Raw genomic sequence first — 27,820 nt, 5'->3', positions numbered from 1 at the left:
CAGCCGCTGCGCCGGCGGCCGGCCGAAGCCGCGGCCGGCGACGGCGCCGCAGCGCACCATCACCACGCCCGACGGGTTGACGTCCACCTTGAGCCGGTCGGCCGGGTACAGCACGCCGTACGTCTGCGCCGCGAACAGGTCCTGCGGCGCCGCACGGGCCGGCGGTCAGCGAACGACCTCGACGCCGCCTGCCGTGGAGGCCGGGTGGCACGGACACCGCGGCCCCTACCACAGGCCTGACGGGCCTCACACCTGACATGACGGGCTCCACCGACACACCAGATCCCAGCCACGAGGGACGCTGCACATCCCATGGGGCCAACACTCCTCATGTTCAACATCACATGCTCAACGGACACATTGTGTCCAAAGCCCAGACAGTGCATACGACACGCGGATCCAACACACATCATGCTTGACGTCGCAGGCTCCTCAGGACACATTCACGGACACATCAGGTTACGCCACGGGCGCGTGCGACGCGTGAGTCCAACAAACGACACGCGTGACGCCATAAGTTCCACGGACACGCGTCAGTTCGGACGTACACTGCGTGTGGCGAGGGCTCCACAGTCATACCAAACCACGGGCTCCGGGGACACACCAGGTCGCATAGGCGCCGCGCGCGCGGACAGCGGCCCCTCGGACGTCACACGCGATGCTATCGGCGCCACGAACATTTCAAGTCCCTCAACAGGAGCGTAGGACGAGAGCGGAGGTCAGATGGAAGCCTCCCAAGATCCGACCACGACTCAGGACACTGCCAAGGTTCTGAGAACGTCGACCTTGCCATGTACGGTAAACACTGCGCACCTGGTAGCTCACCAGCAGTTTAAGCTTACGTGACAACTAGGAGAAGAAACAGGCAATAAAAAACCAACACAAACATCAGTACACCCAACTTAAAAATTTGTATAACTAGGACAGCATATCATCCTTCAATTCGTCACCGTCTGGCTATTGCGGCCCCGTTCCTATCTCCATGCAGTGCCGCCGGTGTCGACAAACATCTCTCACTACACCCTCGCCGGCGCGCCGCTCGGTCCGTTACCAACAGCGCGCACGCGACACGGGCGGGAGTCACGCAACAGCCTCCGGCATTTACTGGTCATTTTCGCAAAACGTCGCAATTATCGAACGACGTCGGTCGCCGCGGCGACTCATCAGTCAAAGGCCTCCCGCTTGCGGGGCAATTTCAGTTTTCAGGCGGCATGCCATTAGTTCGTCGTCCGTCAGCTGCCGGCTATCGGCAGCCGGGTCAATGCCGCACTTAGGCGATATCGTTTACAATTAGGCAACTTTCATACGCATGCGAGCTGAAAGCACCCCACTTTCCGATGCACGTATCTTGAAAACATCACATTACGCGTCAAACAGCCGCTGGGCGTGTCACAACTTTGTTCAAGAGTGCGAGCCCAGGCCAACTAAACATGGCCGCTCCTGCGCCAGCGACACTGAGCGATGCCACAAAACAGGGCGGTGGGGGGCGACAGGCTCTGCTGGCAGCCAGACGCCGCGACAACTGGTCAACTGCTGGGCAAGAGCCCAGCTCCAATGAGTCAACGCCAGGAAAACACGAGGAGGCGCGGAAGCGCTCGGAGCTCTTTAGTTATTGGGCTTGAGGGGCACATCGACTGTGTTAGTTATTTGCGCTCGGAGCTCCAAATAACCGAAAAAGCTAGCTTCTCATCGGTGGCCGTTTAATACCGCCTGTTCGCCTCGCGCAGCTCGTTTCAGAGCCGCTTTCTTCCCACCCCGCCACGCGCCTCCCACCGGAGCCGACGCGGCGGGCTGTAAGCTGCGACAGCGCTGCCGCTTCAGCGACGGCCGACGGCGCCGCCGCACCCACCGGCCAGGGGGGTCGCTCCCGACGGCTCGAGCGTCGCGCCGCGAGCACCGGGGGCACTCCGAGGCACCGCGAGCGAGCGTGGCTGCCGCTCGGCCTTCATCACGCCGCTGGTGTTCGGCCGGGCCGCGCCGTACGGGCGCCGGGGGCACTCCGGGGCACCGAGGGCGAGCGTGGCTGCCGCTCGGCGCTTCATCACGCCGCTGGTGATCGGCCGGGCCGCGCCGTACGGGTCGCCAGCGGACCAATCGGCCACCAATGGCCCCATAATGCGCCGCCGGTCGGCCATTTCGCGGCCACCGCGTCGGACGACATGCACACGAGCGGCCCGGCCTCAGTCCGCCAGCCGGTCACAGCACGCGAGGGACGGAGAGAGCACGCGGCCGGCGGTCTGACGGTGCGCCCATGACGTGGCCTGTTTACTAGGCGAGGGACGGAGAGAGCACGCGGCCGGCGGTCTGGGTCTCGGCTCGCCGCTGCGCCACGCCCAGGCGGCGGCGGGCGCTTCTTTCCGCTGGTCCCCGGGAGGCGTTACGCCCGACGGTCCGCACAGCTCGTCGGACGTCGGACGGGGGTTGTTTAGCTGCCGATGCAAGACCCCGGAGCACGACCGCTCGCTTTAGAACGTTTGTCTCATATTCATGGGAAGCGATCCATAATGAGCCGGTGCGGCGGTAATAAAGCCGGCAGTCAACTGCCGGGCGATGAGGGTTTGCGTCGTGACGACCGGCCCCGGAGCCCAATCATGCGCCGCCTGTTCATGGACGGCCTGCGCGGTCACAGGCCAGGCCAGGCTGTTGAGCCCTGGATATCCACCGGCTTGGCAGCTTCGGCATCAACAGGACCGAGAGCTTTTACATCCACGGGGTCAGGAGCCATGACGTCACGCGCCGAACGCTAGCGGGACACTGATGAGAATCGCAGGGGACGGGTGTGATGTGTATCGGGCTGACGGCCGCGTTAACGAACGGACACCCCATTCGCTGCACCGCCCGTCCCCCGCCCCTAAAGGACACGTGGCGGAACAGTGTCTGCACGAGTGATGCCACACAAGTGGAGACGCAGACTCGTCACCGCAGCGCGCCCTGAGGACGTGCCCGAGTGCGCGTGCGATCGGTATGACCAGCTTCGGCAGGCACCACCGGGCGCCCACCAGGGCACGCCCGGCGGCGCAGCGCCTCGGAGGCCGCTCTGCAAACACCGGCTCAAGGGCAAACACCGGACAAAGGAACTGTGTACCACTATACGCTGACAATTGAATACTTGTGTTGTGTATAGAGCAGTAACAGCGCCCCCACAAAGGATCGTGAGGAGCTGAGCCAACAACGGTGCAAACGGACATTTATGTGTAATGCAGTGTATACGGGACGCATTACTTATTTGTTAAAACCAATACCAGGGGCAGAAAAAAGAGCTGTCGCTTCCCCTTTCACACACAAACAGTATTGATGGGGGAATCGACATCATATCATATTGGCAAGTGACTGGTTGGCGGTGGTAGGAAAGTCGCCACCAAGGAATACGTCCGACGGCACACAAAAGGGCGGCAGTAAGTGGGAGAAACCATGAGAGAAAGAACTTCAAACCATGAGTGCCGTACAATGGTAGCATCAACAAACATGAACACGACGGAAGACACCGCCCAGTGTCCAGGGAAACCCAGCTTTAGAGACCTTAGAACTTTACTTTAGAACTTAAGAGACAGTCATCAGATATTCGATGTCTTCTAGCCCGCCCCTGAGGAGAAACCTCCGATAATCAAGCGCAGCGCCCCACCAAACAAAGTCAGGCGCATCCTTCAAAGGGTCACCAGGTCCTTTCAGAGCGTCGCCAGGTTCCTTCAGAGCGTCGCCAGGTCCCGCGTGCCGCACGCCCAGCCCACGGGCCGCGTCCACAGGCCCCAGACCCGTGACCGGCGCCGCCACCGGCGCCTGGTGGTCCGACCACCGCCGGACACCGGTCAGGCGCGCCCAGCGACGGAGCGCAGGCTGACACGGAATCCGCCGGCGCGCAGGCCAGGTACCGCACGGCCGGCGGGCGGTGCGCGGACACGGTTACGTCCGTTAACACGCCGTGACAGAGGTGGCCCGCCTGCGTGTCACGCCGTCCATTGTGAGCGGGACACCTCGGCGTCGTCCGGCGCTGCATTATGCAGACTAATCGCCCGTGCAAATGGCAGCGACAGCGTGGAACATTGACAAAAAAGTAATACGTGCAGTCACAGTTCAGGGGCATTGGCATAAGCCGCCAACGTCCTGGCGAGGAATGATGCTGCTTAGTGAAGAACATTAGCTTCGTTCTAAATGTGTCAAAAAGGTAATGAACTCGTGCGGATGTGCAGTGTGACGTTGTCACGAGCTCAGGCGATGCTTCTAGCTTCCCTCCTGAATTGCGATGCGGAGCAGTGGAGCAAGCTGATAAGAAATTCCCAAAAGCATTTAAACGCAAAAGTTTCCTTGCACCCGCAGTAGCATGCAAGCACAAAGGTGGATGTGAAGAATGGAGGGGAAATATTTGCTTCATCTGTATATGTCTGATGAAGACTTATGGCCAGATATATCGCGTTTTTGTGTGCACTTGTTCAAGCTATTGTGAGTAAAACGCTACATTTATCCTCGCATTTATCACCAGACAGAATGCAAAGACTGGCCATACATGTTGCTCCGTCTTTAGTTAACAAGTGGAAACGATGCAACTCGTCTTGCCAGCGCTGGAGTGTTGAGAGCCCTGTGGGGCTCACACGCGAGATGCTTGAGAACCGCCGGCCTGGACAGCTGCTGCCTGAGAGGCGCCGGCCTGGACAGCTGCTGACCGTCATCGCCACGGCCAGCTGATGTCGCTGCCGTCGGTTCGAGAGGCGTTCCGCCCCCACCCGGAGGCTCCGGAGGCGCCAGCCGGGCTGCCCGGCGCCGCTGCTGCCGTGGGGCCCCGCTCCCGTCCGGAGGCTTCGTCTTTTGCCGGCGTGGAACCCACCCTTGTCCGGAGGTTCCGGAGGCATCAGCCGGGCTGCCCGGCGCCGCTGCTGCCGTGGGACCCGCCCCCGTCCGGGGGCTCCGTCTACTGCTGCCGTGGGACCCGCCACCCGCTCCGCGCCACTGCGCCGATTTGTGCGCCGATCACTTGCATGAACTGTTGTGCACTGTGGCATGGTCGTGACACTGTATATCTTCTGCCGCTCTGTGCCTGTGCTTCAGCTTTCCTTCAACAGGGCCGTGCGTGCGTCGTCCCAGACTAACAGTTGACTTACGCCCTTTGCAACGCCAGCTATGCTCTATTATGCTGTTTGTCCTTTAGTTCTCCTGGAATAGTTACGTCCTTAAATGAAACCGTGTTTACGTTCTACGCCAACTGTGTCGTTAGTGAATACTGGAACCACTCAAGGAGAATACGGGGCCAGCGATCGACATGTGTCAGCACAGTCAACTGCCGAGGCTACCACCGCCCAGCACCGCCGCGTGGTGGGCGGCAGCGGTCGCCCTGGCGCGTCAGCACTGACCTCCGTCTTGTAGCCGGCCGGGTTCAGCATGCCCAGCTCCTGGATGGTGACGGACACCTGGCTGGGCGTGCCGTCCACGCGCCGGTTGAAGAACACGATGGCGTACGAGTAGAAGTCGCCCACCACGGGCGTGATGGGCCGCGCCCAGATCTCGATGCCCTTGTCCTGCGGGAGCGACGGACGGCGGTCAGCTGAGCGCGTTCAGCGAGCGGCACACAGGCGCAGCTAGCCAAGCTCGGCCCGGACAAGCGGCGGGGCGTCTCCCAGTCCCATCACGCGCTCGTGGCGGACGGCCGCCGCACCCCGCTGCCCGACCCGAACCACGCCGGGAGCATCCGCGACCGGTGCTCTCCAGAGGAGCGCGGACGCCTGCCGGCAGGGCGTCCAGCCGTGTTTACCCATCGACCCCGGCAGGCGGCCGTGCTCTCCAGAGGAGCGCAGACGCCCACCGGCAGGGTGTCCAGCCGTGTTTACCCATCGACCCCGGCAGGCGGTGGTGCTCTCCAGAGGAGCGCAGACGCCCACCGGCAGGGTGTCCAGCCGTGTTTATCCATCGACCCCGGCAGGCAGCGGTGCTCTCCAGAGGAGCGCAGACGCCCGCCGACAGGGCGTCCAGCCGTGTTTGCCCATCGACCCTGGCCGGCGGCGACGTTCGCCGCTGGCCGACCCGTCCTCACACTCCTCGCGCGCGCCGCTGGCCGCCGGGCATCGATTGGTGTCACGCCGGCCGCGGGCCGCGCGTTATCGGGCGGCCGCGATGGGTCGCCGTGGGACGGCCTCCCCAGAGACGATGTCGGCCGGTAATGCACACGCCCGCTGCACGCGGCGCATGCAGTTTTGCACCGATTGCTAGCTGATGGTGGCTAGTTAAGACGTGGCGAAGCTCGCCGGCCCGGAACCGTCTGCTTATGAGGTCAGGACTTAAGTTACTACGGGGTTTGCCTGATGCGCTTCAAGGTGTAGAATAGTACTGATTATGTAGCATAGCACGACGGGCGTAAGCTATCGTCAAAAGCGTCCCGAAATTCCGCCGTCGTCCCGATGACATCAACAGCAAGGCTGTGCGTCTCTTTGGCGAGCACGGAGCATAGGCACAAAGAGTACAAAAAAGTCTTCAATTCATATGGCGACAGGGCAATAACGAGCTGCTCCTCAAACAATGAAAAAGCAGTTCAGCCAAACGATCGAATGCGCGGGTACAATAACAGGAAGCCTTCCGTTGGAGCTTGCTCTCCCCAAACTACCCTCAATAATTACGTCTTGTTGGTTCGAACACAGTAGCTTTGCCAACGGGTTTCTCAAATAAAGGCTTTTGCACGGCACAGTAATTTCGACGCTGAGCGAGCCACAGCAAAAAAGGCCACCACGAGCCAGGAGTGGGCACATCGAACGACATCAATACGATCGATGTCAAATGGGCCGAAAATTGGTACATTACTGTCATGTGACTCGCGCCATTGAACCTGAACTCGTTCGGCAAAACATGTTGACGAAGAGTGAAAAATCATTGGGCGATGATGGTAGTGTTTCGATTGAACCCCATCTGTGGCTGCTGAAAAATGCGCAGACACCCTACTTTGAGGGCTATTGCAAGTGAATTAATGATTTCCTTAGTTACTGTCACAGAACAACCGCAATTGAGGACAAACAACAGTTGTCAAAGACCAGTCGGAAACTTCGGGGCAGCAATGTCCGTCTCATCGCCGCCTGTGGAGCCTCACTGATTATTAAGCTCACATATGATCTAGGCCACCAGCTGACTACGCCAATGCGCATCCGCTCAAAGCAAACGATGCTCTTCAAAAACCCTCGTAAGAAGCAGCAAAGCCTCAAGGATCTGCCGCGTGTGGCTCAACGTCAATACACTAGTCGAGACTGACCAGCCGCTGTGCGCATAGTTCAATGCCCCGGGTCGTGGCTGCATGGCTAACAGCCCACGCGCGTTGACAACTTCAACGACTCAGCCATAAAGGCCGCTCAGTTAGGGGTGTTTGCCCCCCCCCCAGTGGGCAAGGGATCACGCTGAAACACGGCATAGGTTTCAAGAAAGAAGTTGCTTCAACAAGGCAGCCACACGGGCAAAGTATCCCACCCACACTTTTCATTCCAGGTTCCGTGCGACCAGCCGGGCAAGAATGCGGGCACGTGTAGTTCAGACTCCCTTCCACTCCCCCCTCCCTCCCCCCGCACCAGATCTGCACGTACCACTGACAGATCGTTCGGGAACTGGTTGCAAATTAAACTATCACTTACGAAATCACGAGATTCTTCCAGGGTGACGCTGACAGGAAACAAATTGCACGCGGGATATCCTAAACGCGAGATTTTGTTTCTCTGATCAAAACTCCAAATGGTGCTGAGAATCGAATGCAAAATACTGGAAAATGTGCACAATAAGCTTGCACATATCGTTGACCCACGCCATTTCCCTTCTACACAAAGTTTCTACACTCCGATAAGACGGTTTTCTAAGCGCACTGACTACCGGCTCACGGAAACGAACAGAAGTTCTTAGACATGTCTTCCCATGGTGCTTCTAGTGACTGACCCGGTCACTGGGCTTTGGGCGAATAATTAGGACTACAGCTACAAAGATGGAATAAGCGTACAGCAAGCCTGGAATGAGTTTGACACAACTTACGCAGTTTCTACACTTCAAGAAATTATAAAACCCGGATAACAGCAACATTAACCGATGGCACCTTGCAGATAGTGTCCAAGATAGTGAATATACACGACCTGTGAACACCTGCGACACGTGCGATAAAACTGAGATATTATCATCGTGCTTTGTTTCCTACGGCCACTTTCGTCATCTTGATATCGCTCATTCGCCAAAATGAATGAGCTGGGCCTATTCTTTCAATGAAATTAGGCTTCCTTCCTTAAAGGATGTCGTTTATTGCGTACTGATTACCGGCTTACGGAAGCGAATAGAAGAATATAGACATACATTCCCCGGGTGCCGCCCATGACTGACCAAGTCATTGGTCTTCCGTTGTATAATTAGGACTACGGCTACAAAGACGGAATAAGCATACATCAAACTTGGAATGAGATTTGGACAGAAGCTCGTCCTAAGTCACAAAGTTGCAAGACATCAGAGTTTGAGCCTGTTAAAAACCGCACGGGAGAGCTTCTTTTAATTGCCTCCTCCACCCTCCCCGGCACTCCGACCCGGGGGCAGGGTTAACACGTCACTGGTGACGTGTTTCAGAGCCGACCGCTACATGGTATTGCATCCATTGTACAACTTAGCCACTTTTGCTCCATTTAATGACACCATTCAGCGACATAGTCATTCAACACCGGTTACCGCGTTTTCAAATGTGGCGAATTCGACGCAACTTCCATGCATGCGTACACATGTCGTTGACTACATGGTCTTAGCAGCGTGCCAACCGGGCATTATTGTGGCGCTTGCTTGCGTGCGTCGTAATATTACCTGACATATATCCAGCGGCATGCGTCATCAAACAACCGAGACAGCTGGAAATTGCGTGGGTAAAATGACTTCATTAATATCAACCCAGAACAGTCGGTCGTTGGGCACCGTACCGTCTCTCGGCCAGCAAGCTGATAAAACCATACTGAGCGGGCGACAGACGACTCCCGTTCAGAAGCGCGCGGCTCGTCTCGGGTGACCCGCCGCGGCCACCGCGGCCCTAGCCAGCCGCGAGCCACACCTGTTGGATCCCCTCATTACGAAGAAACGACGTTGGCCGGCGACGGGAATCGATAGCCGGGACGCGTCCGCCCGGCTGTCGTGACGGCCGGACCGTGACGGGCGCGCCCCGCCGGCCGAGCGCCACCAGCCGTCACCGGTTCACCGGTCCGCCGACCCGGCCGCCAGCCGGCCGACCGCATGCTCTGAGTCGGCCCCAACGGCACCCCGACACGGCGGGCGCCCGCCAGCTCGTCAGCCGCCACACGGGACGCGCCTAGTCCGGTACCAGAATCACGGACTCAGACTGCACACTCGCCCTCTAGTCACCGGAACCAGCCCACCAGTACCCCGCCACTCTCCCCACACTCCATTTCCACACAGACCAACGTCAGGCCTGCCAAATGCACCCCCTCCCCCCGAAGCAGTGCCGCCCCCCCCCCCCCGCCCCCCCCCCCCCCCCCCCCCCACCGCCGCCACACAGCTGCCCGCCCCGCGTCCCCGGCCGGCGCGGCGCTTGCCTTGAATATGCGTTTGCCCTGTATGCCGAGCGGGTCCTGGTTGACGGCGATGACGGCGCGGTTCTGCAGGATGGCGCGGTAGTCGGCTCCGATGGTGCGCAGATCCACCGAGCTGAGCAGCGGCGACGCCATCACCGACCACAGCGCCATCTGCGCCTTGCTCTGCTCGAAGCTCAGACCGAAGTTGCCTGCGGCGGAGCGGGGCGTCAGCCGGCGTCGAGGTGCGGCGCCGACACGGGGTGTGGTAACAGGGCATGGCTCGCACAGAGATATGTGGTTTAGTGGCCGAGGCGCTTGCGGCACTGCGCCGTGCAGTTAATCGGCGTTTAACAACCTAGTTATGTCCGATCAGAGGCGAGTCGAACACAGGGGTATCCTATGTGCATCGGTGTTTCAAAAACCAACGGCGGTGTCTTTCAAAGTTATATGTCTACTGATGCATTCTATTTTTGACAGCGGTGCGAGCCATTCAAAATCTGGAATGAAATTACACTTTCTGTGGATAGAAAAAAACCCGCATCAGTTCTCCATAGAACAAAATGTACCATAAGTGAAGACGATTAAACATCACAAAAGCGAACCCCAAGCCAGAGACAGATGGGCCGGATCACTGGAATTCGAGCGGAAGGGTTGCTGTGCTACAAATCAATGCCGGGGCTATTACGTCAACAGGAGTTACAGTATGGGCTTGGTCACGAACGAGGGTGACTGACGGAGCCTCGAAATGATGAACGGTTTGTTATAACTTGCTCTAATACGGCTACCAACGCCGCGCCTTTATCGAATTTACAACAGGAAAGTCCATACTCAACGAAACAATACAATTATTGGAATGGCAAATGTTTCCCACCGACCTGTTCAGTTCGTACCTCGATTTCATTTTTTTTTAATTACTGACAACTGACGTGCAACGCAATAGGTGTATGACAGACACAGCCAAATCCTGACTACACGACGCCGATGAACACACAAGTAGCTAAGTGCCAATGCTTAACGCTAATTTTAGCACACACCATCAACGAGCGCAAATCGGTATGCTTCATTAGCCATGTACTGTTAGTAAACTGGGCACGTTTACACACAGATACAGCCACAGATGGTTACAGACAGAACGAGTCGCATCCGAAGACATGCAGAGCGCCGCCATCCAACGACTCCGTGTAAAGAAGGCGAGCGGAGCGCGTCATCCGTCGTCGGCTTAATCAGTGCTGAGAGATACGAGCCTCTTGGTAAGAGTGCTTTACAATGGGCTGCGTGAGTGTTAATGATGCCGTCTGACCAGCATCAATGATCAGATCCTCGAACCGCAACATCGATGGTGATAGCCAACAGTCCGCATGTGGAGGCAGCTGACCACGGCGGACAGAACTATTACCACTGATGATGACAGCCAACAGTCCGCATGTGGAGGCAGCTGACCACGGCGGACAGAACTGTTACCACTGATGGTGACAGCCAACAGTCCGCATGTGGAGGCAGCTGACCACGGCGGACAGAACTATTACCACTGATGATGTTTGCCATGTGCGGCTTGGGCAATCACATGGCTGGTTTATTGGGTGATGCGAAGATTTCACGACATTCAAACATGGCCCCGTCAAAACAAGCTTTGGCTACAAAAGTAAGGTGTTAATATTGGCTCACGGCAAAATCTAGGTTAATGAGCATGACCTTCATTACCCACACAGCTCGGCTCATTGTTTGGTTTTTGCTAAAAACATGCGCAATGCTTCTACACCACCTAACTGTTTAAAGCTGCCTTGACCAGACTTCTATTTGGAGAATAATAGACACCGCTGGAGCTGGGTAATATTCAAGGACAGTAGCAGGAGGTGCATGGACCTACCAGTGTCAAAATGGTTCCTGGTATGCCACCAGAAAATCAAAATTTGAATCGCACCTGACGGCGCATACACGCTAGAGAAAACGCATGCACTTTTGGGCCGCACCCCGCTGTTCAACACGCATGGATTCGCATTCCCGATAACGATCCACGAGCTGTATCGTACCGCGCTGCATAGCCTGACCAAAGGTGGTGCCCGTATTCAAAAGGCCCAACGTGCCATCACCCTGCAGCGCACACGTATGTATACATATGTTTGTATGTACATATTATGCATTTATGTATCTACGTATGTATGCATACATGCATGTGTACGTGCGTGCATGCGTGTATGATGTGTTTGTTTGAATGTATATGCTATGTATGTATGTATGTGTGTATGTATATATTTATGTATGCGTGTATGTATGCGTGTATGTATGCATATGTATGTGTGTGAATGTACATGCATGCTTATGTGTATATATGTATGTATGTATGTATGGGTGCGCGTATGTATGAATGCGTATGTGTATGCATGTATGAAACATCTACGTGCGCGCGCATTATGTCTGCATAAATGTGCGTGCGTGCGTACGTGCGTGCGTGCGTGCGTGCGTGCGTGCGTGCGTGCGTGCGTGCGTGCGTGCGTGCGTGCGTGCGTGCGTGCGTGTGTGTGTGTGTGTAAAAAGTTTAGACAAGATGTTTAAGACGACACTCCAGTCAACACACAGTATGGACAAATAAAGACTCGAAAACACATATTCACAACGCATTCCCTTGGATACCCAATTCCGGGTAGTGTTCAAGGTGGTGGGCTACGACCGCCGTGTAGCGGTGGACAACCGACAACAACAAAATACTCCAAAGCTCGAAGAAACCATTATGTAAATAAACATTCGACCATGCAGGGAACGTCGACTCCGGTGGCTGCGCGCTGTTGGGTACTCGCGCAGGCCGCCGGCACGAGGGCCGGGGAGCGAGCCGTCAGGCCGCCGGCACGAGGGCCGGAGAGCGAGCCGTCAGGCCGCCGGCACGAGGGCCCGGGAGCGAGCCGTCAGGCCGCCGGCACGAGGGCCGGGGAGCGAGCCGTCAGGCCGCCGGCACGAGGGCCAGGGAGCGAGCCGTCAGGCCGCCGGCACGAGGGCCCGGGAGCGAGCCGTCAGGCCGCCGGCACGAGGGCCGGGGAGCGAGCCGTCAGGCCGCCGGCACGAGGGCCCGGGAGCGAGCCGTCAGGCCGCCGGCACGAGGGCCGGAGAGCGAGCCGTCAGGCCGCCGGCACGAGGGCCAGGGAGCAAGCCGTCAGGCCGCCGGCACGAGGGCCAGGGAGCGAGCCGTCAGGCCGCCGGCACGAGGGCCGGAGAGCGAGCCGTCAGGCCGCCGGCACGAGGGCCAGGGAGCGAGCCGTCAGGCCGCCGGCACGAGGGCCGGAGAGCGAGCCGTCAGGCCGCCGGACGAGGGCCCGGGAGCGAGCCGTCAGGCCGCCGGCACGAGGGCCGGAGAGCGAGCCGTCAGGCCGCCGGCACGAGGGCCGGAGAGCGAGCCGTCAGGCCGCCGGCAACGGGGCGGAGAGCGGCCGCAGCCGCCGGCACGAGGCCGGAGCGAGCCGTCAGGCCGCCGGCACGGGGGCAGGAGAGCGAATCCGTCAGGCCGCCGGGCACGAGGGCCCGGAGAGCGAGCCGGCAGGCCGCCAGGCCACGAGGTGCCGAGATCCGAGCCGTCAGGCCGCCGGCCACGATGGGCCGGAGAGCGAGCCGTCAGGGGCCGCCGGCAATAGTAGGTCTGTGTCAGCCGGGCTGGCCGAGTGGTCTGTGTACGACGGCCGCTGACGGTGGGCGGCCACCACCCACCGTCCGAGCACAAACAACGGCCGGCCGAGCCTGGTGCCTTGTTCGGCGAGGTAATTGTCCAGCGAATCGACCGGAGCCGGCACAGAGGGTGGCGGCAGGGTGGAGCGACGAGGCGGCACAGAGGCGCGCAGGGAGCGGACTGAGGCCGGCACAGGGGCGCCGCAGGGAGCGGACTGATGCCGGCACAGAGGGTCCGCAGAGAGCGGACTGAGGCCGGCACAGGGGCGCCGCCCACTGACCGCACGGAGCGGACCGAGGCCAAGCCGGCACAGAGGGCCCGAAGGGAGCGGACTGAGGCCGGCACAGAGGCGCCGCAGGGAGCGGACTGACGCCGGCACAGAGGGTCTGTCGGGAGCGGACTGAGGCCGGCACAGAGGCGCCGCAGGGGGCCGACTGATGCCGGCACAGAGGGTCCCAAGAGAGCGGACTGAGGCCGGCACAGGGGCACCGTCCACTGACCGCACGGAGCGGATCGAGGCCAAGACGGCACAGAGGGTCCGAAGGGAGCGGACTGAGGCCGGCACAGAGGAGCCGCCCACTGACCGAATGGCGCGAACCGAGGCCGAGCCGGCACAGAGGGTCCGCAGGGAGCGGACTGAGGCCGGCACAGAGGCGCCACCCACTGACGGAACGGAGCGAACCGAGGCCAAGCCGGCACAGAGGGTCCGCAGGGAGCGGACTGATGCCGGCACAGAGGGTCCGCAGGGAGCGGACTGAGGCCGGCACAGAGGCGCCACCCACTGACAGAACGGAGCGAACCGAGGCCAAGCCGGCGCAGAGGGTCCGCAGGGAGCGGACTGAGGCCACCCCCGCACAAAGGAACCCGGCCTGACGGATCGGGCCTAGCAGACCGGGACTGAATGACCGGGACTGACGGACCGCGACTGATGGACCGGGACTGACGGACCGGACCGGTACTGGCGGACCGGGACTGGCGAACCGGGACTGCCGGACCGGGACTGGCGGAACGGGACTAACGGACCGGGACTGATGGACCAGGACTGATGGACCGGAACTGACGGACCGGGAATGGCGGACCGGGGCTGGCGGACGGGGACTGGCGGACGGGGACTGGCGGACCGCGACTGATGGACCGGGACTGACGGGCCGGACCGGGACTGCCGGACCGGGACTGCTGGACCGGGGCTGGCGGACCGGAACTGGCGGACCGGAGCTGACGAATCGGAGCTGACGGACCGGGACTGGCGGACCGGAAATGGCGGACCGGGACTGGCGGACCGGGACTGGCGGACCGGGACTGGCGGACTGGGACTGGTGGACTGGGACTGGTGACCGGGACTGGCGGACTGGGACTGGCGGACCGGGACTGGCAGACCGGGACTGGCGGACCGGGACTGGTGGACCCATGTGGAGGACGGCGGGAGCCCAGGACGTGGTGATGCCAACGCTACGTTTGGCCGGCGACACGCAAAAGAGTCTGCAACAAATTCCTAAGACGTCACTAGCAGCGGCTCCAGCTCGCTGTTCTGCGCTCATTTAAGCCCCGGACGTATCCCCCGGCGCTTCTTCAGCGGGCTGGCATCTGTCGGCTGTTTTCACCCGGCCGGCAGCAACAGTCGCAGCTCCGCTCAAATGACCAGGCCAGCACGGCACGAACGCAGCGCTTGCTCACCGATGATGAGCATGTCAGGATCGTTGAAGTGTCCGGGCCCAGCCAGCGGGATCAGCACGGCCTGCTGGTCGCCGTAGTAGTCGATGACGCTCGTCACTGACGCCCACGAGTCCTGGATGTCGTCAAAGTTGCGCCACAGGTTGCAGTGCTGCACGATCGAGGCGTAGTCCGGCTGGGGACGGGCGATCGTGAGCGGGACCCGGCTGGGGACGGGCGGCGCCCGTGTGGCGGCTCGTGGGAGCGCGTAAACGTGCGTGGATGACGGGACAGTCAATCATCAGCCAGACACACGCGTTTTGTCTGTACCCTGGCCTAACACCCGGACCGTTTCATCTCAGTTCACCTGCTGCTTTCGCGCTGGCCTTCTTTCACAACGGGGGGGGGGGGGGGGAGGACTTATTCGTGCTACATAAAGCTGCTGGGCCGATCTATGCGAGACTGATCCACTATACCCGCCTAAATGCTGCGTCACAGCTTGGCGAAAAGGTGAACTACTACCGTGCCTCAACCTCACGTGGATAGTCACATGCCATCCTCCAATACCCTTGGTTTCGGCGGCCGCAGGTACCGAATCTAACCTCCAACCACCCCACGTTCACAACGCACATCGATGACCCACTCCGTTGATCCAGCAGACGGTCGCGGAGTGTGTAACGCGACACGCCCCGTCCGCTTGCACCACTCGTTAGCGCGTTTCCAATAATGAAGTGGAGTGGGGGTGGGAGGGGGACCCTTGACTGGAGGTGGCCGGCGGCCCAGGCCGGATCCGGCCCCATCAGCTAATGAGCAGCCGGGAACGTGCGGCGACCCCGCCTCCGGGGACAGGCGGCGGCGCGGGCAGACACTCACCGTCATACCGCTGTAGATCTGGTACACGGGCCACGAGCATGAGTAGACCATGGGTCGGCCCGTCCGGTTCAGGTAGTAGCCGAACTCTGGGTAACCTGCGGCACGGGCACGGCAGCGGACCGTCAGCGGCGTCACAGGAAACACGGCAGGCTGACCCCGGCACGTCGTCCACGGCCGTCCACGGCCGACCCCGACACGTCGTTCACGGCTGACACCGACACGTCGTCCACGGCCGACCCCGGCACGTCGCTCACGGCCGACCCCGACACGTCGTCCACGGCCAACCACGGCACGTCGCTCACGGCCGATCCCGGCACGTCGCTCACGGCCGACCCCGGCACGTCGCTCACAGCCGACCCCGGCGCGTCGCTCACAGCTGACCACGGCACATCGCTCACGGCCGATCCCGGCACGTCGATCAAGGCCGACCCCGGCACGTCGCTCACGGCCGATTCCGGCACGTCGCTCACGGCCGATCCCGGCACGTCTCTCACGGCCGATCCCGGCACGTCGCTCACAGCCGACCCCGGCACGTCGCTCACGGCCGACCCTGGCACGTCGATCACGGCCGATCCCGGCATGTCGATCACGGCCGACACCGGCACGTCGCTCACGGCCGATCCCGGCACGTCGCTCACGGCCGATCCCGGCGCGTCGCTCACGGCCGACCCCGGCACGTCGCTCACGGCCGTCCCCAGCACGTCGCTCACTGCGAGCCAGGAGTTTTGAACCGCGTCGAACCAAAAACGCATTCATTTTGTCGGACGTCACATAGAAGCGGCAACTCGAATGGGCAACCCCAGGTTCGATGTTGCTGATAAGCTTGAAGCGACGTCAGATTCGGTAACAACTGGCAGTGTGGACAGTGTGAATTCAGTGACACGGACTGAAATGGGCGACGTCATTACATGTAACTGCGCAATATATAGCAGCCCAGCCGATAATGGTACCCACATGTTTTAGAGTCGCTGGATATGGGTAACATGCTGACGTGAAGCCTCGGGGAGCATGTGAAGTTTAAACCGCTATGAGAAAACAGAACATTAGGGTCATTTCTGTTACGCCTTGGTCAGCTGTGTTCCATTTTGATGTGACCCGATTAGAGACGGTAAAAAATAAGCGGCAAACATCGCGGACAGCATGTCCGCATGCGGACCTGCTTACCATAACAAGGCTCCTTCAAACAGGGTCATGGCCCCGCGGATACTATCGCGGACTTGATCCGGCCCCGCACTGGCGGCGCAAGCGTCCCGTGGGAGGACACGTCCGACGATCGATATCATTGAGGCCGAAGCACAACAAACAGGAGGCGTCCACGTGCACGCCCCGCTCGTTTGGCCGCCGGCTTGGTTTGGTCCGACGAGAGCTGCTCCGGCGCCCACTGATCATTTCAGGGCGGCGGCATTCCGGTAGCAGGTAGCAGCTGAGGCGGTGCCGCAGCCAGCTCGGGGTGTTGGTGCTACTGAGGCTTGCCACGCAAAGGGACCGCGCGCGGGTGCCTGTGCGGATGTCCAGGGGGGGGGGGGGGGAAGGACTTTTCGTCATGGATGTCCGTCCCGGTGGCTCAGTTGGTTGGAGCGCCTGCCTCCCGATTCACCCACCCGCGGCGGGGTGGGTTCGAGTCGCTTTAGGCGCTCGCTATTTGCCCTTGACAGCATATGGCCTGCGGCCGGTGGCAGCGGTCGCACTAAAGGTCAGTTGACGTCAGAGGGCAGGACGGACCGTGCCGAGCATTGCGGCACGTTAAGCTTTCGACACTATATTCTGCCGTTGCCTGGAATTACGCGATCGGATGGTAGGGGTCAGGGCTCACACAGCAAGCACTGCTTAGCGTAAGCGCTGATCCCAGAAATCCATCCATTCAAAGGGTTCGGATCAAATTTCAAAAACAAAAAATGGATGATGTCGCAGCACTCTCCTGAGGTGCTGCGGGAGTGCAGAAAGACGGTGGAAAAAGGATGGATGTACCCCTTTTCAGATTTTTTGGAGGGACGTAGTTGGCGAAAGCTCTTTCGGCTATTACTAACTTTCAGAGCCATAGTGTGACAAAAAAAAATCAGGTAATGCCGTGGCCATCTTAAGCAGCTTTCCATGCCCTTAGACGACGCATGTTGGTTTGGTTCAGTTAAGAGCTTTTTCGGGCGACAACAACCCCTCCACAGACATTGGATTACAGACATGTGCGTGATGTGGCAGTACTGTAGCCGCCGCGGGCGGACTCCCTCGCCGAGGGTCGGCCTGTCCAGGCCCGCCTTCGGGGTTTGTGAAGGTGCGGGGGAGGGACTCGCGCTAGGGCGGTCGCGGCGCCGCCTCGTGGCAGACGGCAGCTTCAAGTGCCGGCAAAGCAGGGGGCGTTTCAAGGATTTCGGATGAAGCGATGAGTAGGAGATGGCGCGGCCAGATGACCAATATCCAAACCCCGGCTACATAAAATGGTGACGGGTGAGAGAGTACTAGGAGGTATGTTATATGGCAAATCTTGCATCATTCTGCCAACGCATCTAGTTCAAATGCTGAGGACAACATTAACAGCAAGCATGCAGTGCTAGAAACTGGCCTTTCACGTTGACAAATAAGAGTGAATGTCTTCCGAAAGGCAATTTACGATCTGCAAGACGAATGTTACCCGAGTGCCATCTAGTGGCGGTCCGCTACACTCATATTTGCATTCCCAGCCGCTGTCACACCTCGATCCATGTCCTTGGGGTGGGAGTAGCAGCCGTCCAGCTTGACGTAGTCGATGTCCCAGTCGGCGAACGTCTGCGCGTCCGTCTCCAGATAGCCGAGGATGCCCGGGTAGCCGGCGCACGTGTAGTTCCCGTAGTCCTCGTAAATGCCAATCTTCAGACCCTTGGAGTGAACCTGAACCCGAACCGGACCCCGTTAGCCAGCTGTCGGCAGCTGGAGCAGCTCGTGGCGGAACGGCTCCAGTATTGGACTCAGTCCACATTCCAGCCAGGTGCGATATTCGACCATATCTAGCCGGCCACCTCGGACGCAACCCACCGGTACGCCACGTTTCATGCAGCACACCTCACAGCAAACTGCGAAAAACACAGGGTACAGCCTACCACCAGCAATGAATCAGGGTCGCTGGTGCCGAAGCAGCCAAGCATAATCAGCTCCACCATCCGAGCGGCAGACCATCTGGCTAAATGGCGACACATGAAATCATGGGATTACTACATGTGGCATGTAGGACCGCACACTGGGCGCACGGCTCGTCAGGACTGGAAACAAAGGCGTCTTCCTGCTCCCGTTCCGTGCGGTAGCAAGTCACCACATATGTTCTGCCCTTTGTCCTGGGCCGATAGATCAGATGCACTTCAACTGCATCCTTCATCCCAGCCGACAGCTTTTCCCTTCAGCCGCTGACGGGCAACATCGCCGCACTCACTCAAACCCTGCTTAATGAAATATTTCACATTTGAAGATGTCGAGGCAAGCATCAGGTATGATGAAACAAGCTCACTTATAACTATTGGTGTGCTTTTTAAGTGAAAAAGACTGAGCTTGACAGCAAAATTCTCCTCCGAGTAACCATTTTCCTCAATGCGTCATGGTCTGATTGCGTGATCGTGCCTTGCACAACAATAATTGAAACAATTGACGGTCGTTACATCTGTAGATCACGCTCACGAGCGCCAGATATGAACGCCTTGACAATTGTAGCTTATTGGCTTTGATTGCCGCATGACTCATGGAATGGTAGGATTTGAAAGACGTTATTGTGACGTCATGAATGCCAAAGTGGCTTCGAAATACTATCCCCGATATGCCTTTCCCCATTTTCGCGGGTATGAGGCTCGGGAACTAAAGGGGGTTGGGTCTTAAGGACAGGAGGAGTAGCACCGAAACGTATTCAAGATCGCTGCTTCAGCTCAAAACTCCATGCGATATGCAATATATGACACTGCCTTTAACAGGCCCACCTGCTGCCCTCTACCCACGACAAACACAACACATTCCCTCTCTGTTTTTAAGACGCCTGTGATAACGTTATACTGCTTGGTCGGTGGCGTATGAACCAGATCACGGGTCCTGTCCACCGTCAAACACTTCCTGCACACCGATGTGCGCCAAGCTAACTGGGGTCGCTCTGGCCTGGTTCGAGACGCCGCGTGATGTCGCCTGAATACATGGGGGGTGACCCAGTGAACCTCTTTGGGATTGGCAACAATTCCACGGGTCAGTGGAGTTCCAATGGCCTGGGACATCCATCTACACCGCCAGGGCAGAGGTTGAATGTGACGCCCAAACGGTGCCACAGTGTGTGCATGGTCTTGGGAAAATCCACATCCCCTCGGTGCTCAGACGAGCCTAGGGTTTCACATAGCACCTGTAAAGTCTTGGAGACACCAGCACAACCCAATAGGACCCAGCAAAATTCGCACAATCTAAAGATGACTGGCCCACGAGACCCACACCCAACAGCGCGAAGTCCGTGACACTCGCAACGTCCCATTTGTCTACAGGGTTTGGAACGCACGAACAGTCCACAACAGTCTGCTGAGATCAACAACATACTCGCAGCTCGCCACTTCCCCTCCCTCCCTGTGAGCCCCAGACGCCACCAACTCGGAGTGGACCATCAGCGCCACTCACGTAGTCGGCCAGCGCCTTGATGCCGTTGGGGAAGCGGTCGGGGTCAGCCTGCAGCCGGCCGTGGGCGTCCCGCTCGCGCGACAGCCAGCAGTCGTCGATGTTGAGGTACTCGTAGCCGGCCGCCAGGAAGCCGTCCGCCACCAGCCGGTCGGCCATCTCGTAGAACAGGTTCTCACTGCGGCGGCCCGGGGCGCAGGCGGGGTCAGCGCAGCGTCCGGGTCACGCATGGCACGCTCTCACTGAGTCAGGAGAAGGGCGCGGGACGGGGCGGGGGGACGCCTGGGGCGGCCCGGGGTGCCGGGCGGGTCAGCGCGGCGCCCGGGGCACGCATGGCACGCCCTTACTGAGTCAGGAGAAGGGCGCGGGGCGGGGTGGGGGGACGCCTTGGGCGGCCCGGGGCACCGGGCGGGGTCAGCGCAGCGTCCGGTCTCACTGAGTTACTGAGTCACAGTCGCGCTCTCACTGAGTCAGGAGATGGGGGCGGGGCGGGGCGGGGGGACGCCTGGGGCGGGCGTCGGGCGGAGGGCGCCGATGTCCGGCTCACGGGGGACCATCGTGAGCTGGGTGGAAGTGGGCGGTGAGGGAGGTCCGTGGCGCCTCTCCAGAGCCTCCAGCCAGCGACCGGTGACGGCAGGTGAGGGCGGTCCGCGGCGCCTCTCCAGAGCCTCCAGCCAGCGACCGGTGACGGCAGGTGAGGGCGGTCCGCGGCGCCTCTCCAGAGCCTCCAGCCAGCGACCGGTGACAGCAGGTGAGGGCGGTCCGCGGCGCCTCTCCGGAGCCTCCAGCCATCGACCGGTGACGGCAGGTGAGGGCGGTCCGCGGCGCCTCTCCAGAGCCTCCAGCCAACGACCGGTGACGGCAGGTGAGGGCGGTCCGCGGCGCCTCTCCAGAGCCTCCAGCCAGCGACCGGTGACGGCAGGAGAGGTTGGCCGGGGTGAGTCGGGACGGCACGGCCACTACAAACTGTCGGGCTTTGGACTGTACAAGCAAACATGCAGCCAGCTCTCAATCAATCGCTGATGGAGCGTGAAATGTGAAGATTGTAACAAACTGTCGGAAGTCAAAGCCTATGTCAAAAACTGACCAAACTAAAAAAAAAACGTTTTCCATTCTAATATATGGCAAGTTGCGACGTACGGTCTCATGTACTATCTGCATTTTATTAAGTCCCAAATGGGAGGCCATTATTACTTACCCGCACTTTCATTATCGCGGCGTTTGCAGCCGAGAACAAAATGCAAAGATGGAATCATTTCGAGTGTTGGGATTTGTCGAGTTGAAAAACTGTTTTTGAGGAACCGGATACGCTCGTTCTGGTAGCGACCATACTAGAAAGCTTCTTTTGGTAGGTCCAATACGTTCGCATCATCAAAGGCAAACGGAGACGTCTGTACTGTGCTACACCAATACTCGTGGTGTATAGATCCAAAAAACACGTGTTTCACAAACTCGGCTCGCCAGTGACGGATAACGTAGGCGGTAGTTATTAAACACAACTGTTGTTACACCCAAAACCGAAAGCCACGCCACCGAAGCGATGTAAAAAAAACCGTCAAATTCGCGCATGCGTGCCTCAGTTTTCTTTCTCTGCAAAGATGAGTTTGCAACGCTTCGCAAGGTTTGTAAACTGAAAGAGCGAATAAACATCTTGTTTCCACCCGGGATATGATTCTATAAATGAAAACATTATTCACATTATGGCTCTGAACAACAGAACAAATAATCAAATTCCACTGCTTGCGAACGTACCACAAAGTTGACAGCGAATCGAGAGGAGGTTATGGAAAGAAAACCTGACTGAAGTTCCTTTGCCTTTCACCGGCACAGCTGGAGAACAGCGTTTATGGCGCAACGTTACCGCAAATGCATCATCAAAGCTCGACAACCAGAGCGGTTCAAAGGCATAATATCAATTATGACCGTTCGCAATTAGCGTAATTGATATAGTTTGCGGTAATTACGCGGACATTAATCAGCGATAAGAACCGAATCGCTCACATTACATCCCATTAGCTTCTCACGACATGTTTACGGGTCGGAGGTGTAGAGGCGTACGGGCGGGGGGCAATGATGCAAAATGAGGTTAACAGTGTTCACATTACACAGGTCGTGATTCTGTCATTCAACAAATAGCTGCATGCGATTACACTACATTGCATCCATATCAGCTCGCGTATGCAACCACAGGTGGCACGCTGGCATGGTTCCGAGCGTCATCACCCAAGATTTGGCAGTGCGTGGCAAGAGGGAGCCACGCCCGCCGTCATAGCCACGCGGAGCTCCTCGCACACGTGGTGCGTGGCCTGCCAACCGCGCCGGACGGGCGCGCATCGTCCTCGCCAGACATAGGCTCACCTTCCGCCACTTGAGAAGCACACATGACCCACTCGCTGACTTTCACGCTACCTGGATAAGATGCATATGAATCCGCTCTAGCTACGGGCTACTAAATTACACGGCGAAGGCAAGTGCTCGAGAGAAAGTGCTATGGCTATCTGACCTGCGTCCGCTTGGACGCCTCCTGCCTACGTGACCAAGGACGCGTCGTATTCGCAACGCTGTAATCCTGGCTGACTGGATAACCCTAAAAGCACAACCTACACAACATCAAAAATCAATAAAGCACTGTGCTTCTAAGCGGTCTATACCCCTCTCCCAAACCAAAGTTTAGGAGAGCCAAAGTAATGGAAGGGCGCAAGGTCCAAGTACGCGAAACACTACCGAGGAATACTGTCACAAAGTACCTAGCAATTCCATGATGACTCACAGAACGGTTCGTCGCAAATAATGATGAGTGCGCCATTTGGGAACAGGTCTGCATCAGCCATCAGACATATGTCACTAGCATCAATGTCAAACACACACACATCATCGTTTATGGATATGGTCTAGCACACCAAAGTTGGTTACACCGGCTTAATTCAATGACATCCATTAGCCATGGTATCTGGTAACCCACACACCCATGACATTAGAAGCAGACGCAACTCCACGCATGGGGCCATTACACCAACATGACACTTATGTACGGTTCATCAAACAAATTGAGTTTTGCGGATCGGCTCTCAATACCTTAATGGGCAAGTGGGGACCGATGTAGGCCGGCAGGTCACTGACCCCTATCAACAGATCGGCCGCCCTACCAGCTGATGACGTCATCCGTCACAGCCGGGCGTTTGTGAGCCTATTTACACGGCGTCGCTGGGGTGCATTACAACCTTCGGGACTACACCGCCGTGGCGTCACCACCAAGTCGCACGTGGGGAGATGCAAGCTATTCGCGCAAGTCAGACGTCACTGGCGGGACAGCCTGGCGGGGATGCGCATGCCAGGTCACGGCACTGCCGACCAGAACCGGCTCCACCAATGGGGTCGTGCGCACAGCATGTACACGGCGTCACTCACACGGTGTTGATGTTTGTGTTTCGTTAGCGCCACGGCATGCTCGCGACGAGAGCTGAGCTATAGGGCTGGCGGAGGAGGAAACACGCACTCGCAGTGTTCCCTCTCCTCGCATCACCACTGATGTGATCGGCTTCATGCAACGAGAGGGCACGTGCTGGGGACGGAGCTTGATGGGGACTCCCAAAATTTAGACCGTGGCCATGAAAGTACAAACGGCCCGATCGAGCTGAAAGGAAGCGCAATGGCAGACGCCCCTGTGCTTTCTTCCAGCTAGATGCAGCCTTTCCCACAAGTCACCCCCACCAGGCTCGAGAAGCTGACTGGCCTGATGCTCCCGCTGACCTGACGCGTGACTCGGGTCGGCGACAGCAGCTGACTGACCTGATGCTCCCGCCGACCTGACACGCGGCACGGGTCGGCGACAGCGGCTGACCAACCTGATACTCCCACCGACCTGATACGCGGCTCGGGTCGGCGACATCGGCTGACTGACCTGATGCTCCCGCCGACCTGACACGCGGCACGGGTCGGCGACAGCAGTTGACCAACCTGATGCTCCCGCCGACATGACGCGTGGCCCGGGTCGGCGACAGCAGCTGACCAACCTGATGCTCTCGCCGGCCTGACGCGCGGGCTCGGGTCGGCGACAGCAGCTGACCAACCTGATGCTCCCGCCGACATGACGCGCGGCCCGGGTCGGCGACAGCAGCTGACCAACCTGATGCTCCCGCCGACATGACGCGCGGCTCGGGTCGGCGACAGCAGCTGACCAACCTGATGCTCCCGCCGACATGACGCGTGGCCCGGGTCGGCGACAGCAGCTGACCAACCTGATGCTCTCGCCGGCCTGACGCGTGGCCCGGGTCGGCGACAGGGGCTAACCGACCTGATGCTCTCGCCGGCCTGACGCGCGGGCTCGGGTCGGCGACAGCAGCCGACTGACCTGATGCAGTTTTTCGGGTCGTTGACACAGTCGGTGTTGCACCGGAAGCGCTCCCAGGCCAGCCAGCCCATGGGCGGCGTCAGCGCCAGACCGTTGTCCAAGCCGAGCACGGCAGGTGGCAGCACCAGCGCCGCCACCGCCGCCGACAGAATGCCCATCATGCCCGTCAGACCCATCTGGCGGACATGGCGGGACTCAGTCAATGGCATGATCAGGGATAGGGCAGGCAAGAGAGACACTGCATGTTTCAGAATACCAGCTCTGTCACTGGAAAAACATGTGGGGGCAAAGCAGCATTTTAAGGCATTTTATTTTGTGCACCTGGAGAGGGGCCCCATGTTGCAAGTTGTTTCCTTTCTTCCCATGCAGTTGCCAAGAAGTATATATTCAACATGACAGACAATGAAACAGAGTGGCAGCCATTTAGAAGCCAGATGCTTCACATAAGTGGCCATCCTGATACATTCAGAATATAATTGCTGCATGTCTTTGGCATAACAAATCTCATTATCAAGGTAAGTTTGCTTCTTAAATCTAGTTTGTTCATCACACCCACAACTAACAGACATCCTTGCCAAGTTGTATATCACTTAAGCACATTAGGTTGAAATAAATTTCTCCTCTTGATGTTTGTTTACAGCAAGTCAGACACAAATGTGTCCCTAACACATAAGCCCTGTTACACAATTACCAATCACTATTCACAAAGCATTTCATTCAACTCATGTACCTTTGCAGCTCAATGCCCAATAATTCAAAATACAGACAATCAAGCCATTCAGCAGGCAAGTACCTTTGCACTATTGATTTCCATGCTCTGTGGCAGAGGTGCTTCAGACACACATTACACTGTCAATGTGAAAAACATGGTACACAACAAATAAGCTTACCAGCAGAAAATGTTCAGCACATTTGCACCAACCCATCAAGATAAGGTAGAAATGCATAACCTTTGATAACCTTTTGACATGGACACCACAGCATCAGCATCACACTTATCGCGTTAGTCAAGAGTTAGTTCTGAGCAATTACACATGTCCATCACACCACCAGGTATTAAGCCAAAGCTGATCCTAGAATTGGGAATTTTTTGTTCCTTCAGGGTACAGCTGACTTATCTGAAAATCCCTGGGAGCCACAGTAAGATTTCAGTCCACCATAATGCCTGAAATAATCACATCTACAAAAATGGAAACTGTGATCAAGCAAGTTGCTCATAAGTGGGTTGCGTTTCTTAGCATCAGCATCATAAAGCATTCAGCACTTAGCTTGTCAGAATCGCCAGCAATATCATTAGCATTGGCAGTAATCAGAATCAGGAATGATCTCCCAGAAAATCATCAATCACAAGTCTGGTGGCAGTTGCATGTGCAGTCATGACAACAACTCATGCATAATCTGCCTAGACACAGTGATTACCTACTTAACTCAGCTAAACAGCCATTTCAAAACAGCCCTTCCATTCATTTTTGACAACACTGTGAAAAACCTGTGGAAAAATTTGCCAATAACAAGATTGGTCTCTTTATGCAATAGATGATCAAGTTAATGTGTTGGGCAGCTGGTGCCTTCAGTCCAGCAAAACATGAGAACAAGGTAGACACTGCAAAATTTATCATTATGTGATATGGGGTCATATGAGTGCATTAAAATAATTTTCAGAGCGATTATGTCGATAAGCTTCAAAATGTGAACACGTACCTACCATTTACTTCGCTATTTTTCTTAGCAATGCACTCCGGATGCTTCAATAACTAGCTAACAGACTAAAACGCAAACAGCCAGGCGGTCGATGTACCCAGAAACCTTAAACACAGGCCACCCTAATCGTATGTGATAGCACTGCAGCCTTGATTACTGTAAGTCTGCTAACAGCACGAAATGCATTGATATGGCAGTGCGCACCACTTCGGCGGCTTTTTCGGCAAGGGTTTCATTCCCGACGCCTATGATTCAAAATAGTGTGCGCAATGACTACCAAATTCCATTGCTCTCCAAATAGCGAGTTGCCCACTCCGGGCGGTTTCTGCGGCTCCGGACGTCATTTTGTATGCTTAAACATTAACAGTTTCAGGCGCAAGGGCGGATGATTGCAGCGGAAGAGAAAGACGAGCAAACCCGTCTGTAACAAAATCGAAGTAAACTCTTTGGTTAAACGTTTCTATGCTCACTGCGCTATAAATTCGAAGAGCGGCTGGGTTAAAACTACACTCATGCTCAAGTCTTCCAGACGCCTAGACGCCTGCCTTTCAAGGGTAGATATCGGATCCTATGGCTTTTCTTGTGACAGGATTCAGGTCTTGGACCTTTGGGTTTGTTTTTGGACCTAAAACACAGCAAGCCTTCATATTGTCTGCCCCTACCCTGGAACATTGATGGCATTTCCGTTCGGAACAAGCGCCCGCAGTTTTTTTGAGACGACGCTGTTCACGTCGGTTGGTCTCAGAGAAAATATACGCGGTTCCTTTACACCTATCATGCTGCAATTCTTGTCATATCCTATGCACAATGATACATTAACAGAGACGTGGGGGAGAAGCGGCCCTTGGGTTCGCTTTTTAGCGCCGTAGATGGCTTTTAATACAAAGCTAAAAATCAGTGCAACGAGTCGTCAATGGGCTCCGGGATCACCTCCACGAAGAAAATCTTGCGCTAATGAAATATTGGCTACTTCCTTGTATCTTAGGTAAACTGTGCATGAAATTTGCCTTCAGGTTAAGTGTTTACCGTGAGATATAATTGCATTTGATCCTCTGAGCGAGGTGCGCCAGAACTTAACCAAACGCGCCTGGAAAGGACTAAAAAATTATGACCCTCCGGGTTTCATTTGCCTTGTGCCAAAAAGGCAGGTGTTTGAAGTTCGACTTCGGCGGGGATAAGCCGATGTTTGATGTGGTGCGCCTTTATCAGGAAATGGAAGTTCCTGGGCAGTTTTTTGGGTGGAATATAGTAGGGCTGTCGCCCCAGATGCTACGATTTGTGTAGGGATATACATTTGCAATAAACAGAGTAAGTGCCCATGAAAGTCATCATCGACAGAGATTACTGTATTGTTTTCGTTATGGCTGAAAAATTGCAGCTCTCCGATAAATGCCTATACGGGCCAACCTGTTTGATGAAATCTGGTCTCCATGCACGTGTTAGCGCGTACTTACCAGTGAAGTCCCCGGGGCCTTGGTTGTGACA

The 27,820-nt window shown here is 57.4% G+C and overlaps 1 protein-coding gene across 1 annotated transcript; it reads right to left on the bottom strand.

Moving 5' to 3' along the window:
• Positions 1–27,820, bottom strand: LOC119090896 (alpha-N-acetylgalactosaminidase; the record flags this gene model as incomplete). The annotated part of the gene is made up of 9 exons (XM_037213626.1): positions 27,790–27,820; positions 24,635–24,810; positions 20,287–20,461; positions 18,369–18,543; positions 15,682–15,776; positions 14,833–15,004; positions 9,528–9,715; positions 5,343–5,507; positions 1–141 (listed from the first exon to the last, which is right to left on the bottom strand). Coding segments are annotated over exons 2-9 (1,287 nt in total), but the record flags the coding sequence as incomplete, so codon positions are not given.

Source organism: Pollicipes pollicipes, unplaced genomic scaffold (genome assembly GCF_011947565.3).
Source record: "Pollicipes pollicipes isolate AB1234 unplaced genomic scaffold, Ppol_2.1 Scaffold_3181;HRSCAF=3727_pilon_pilon_pilon, whole genome shotgun sequence".
Taxonomy (NCBI): domain Eukaryota; kingdom Metazoa; phylum Arthropoda; class Thecostraca; order Pollicipedomorpha; family Pollicipedidae; genus Pollicipes; species Pollicipes pollicipes.
This window is presented reverse-complemented; position numbering and strand designations above follow the sequence as displayed.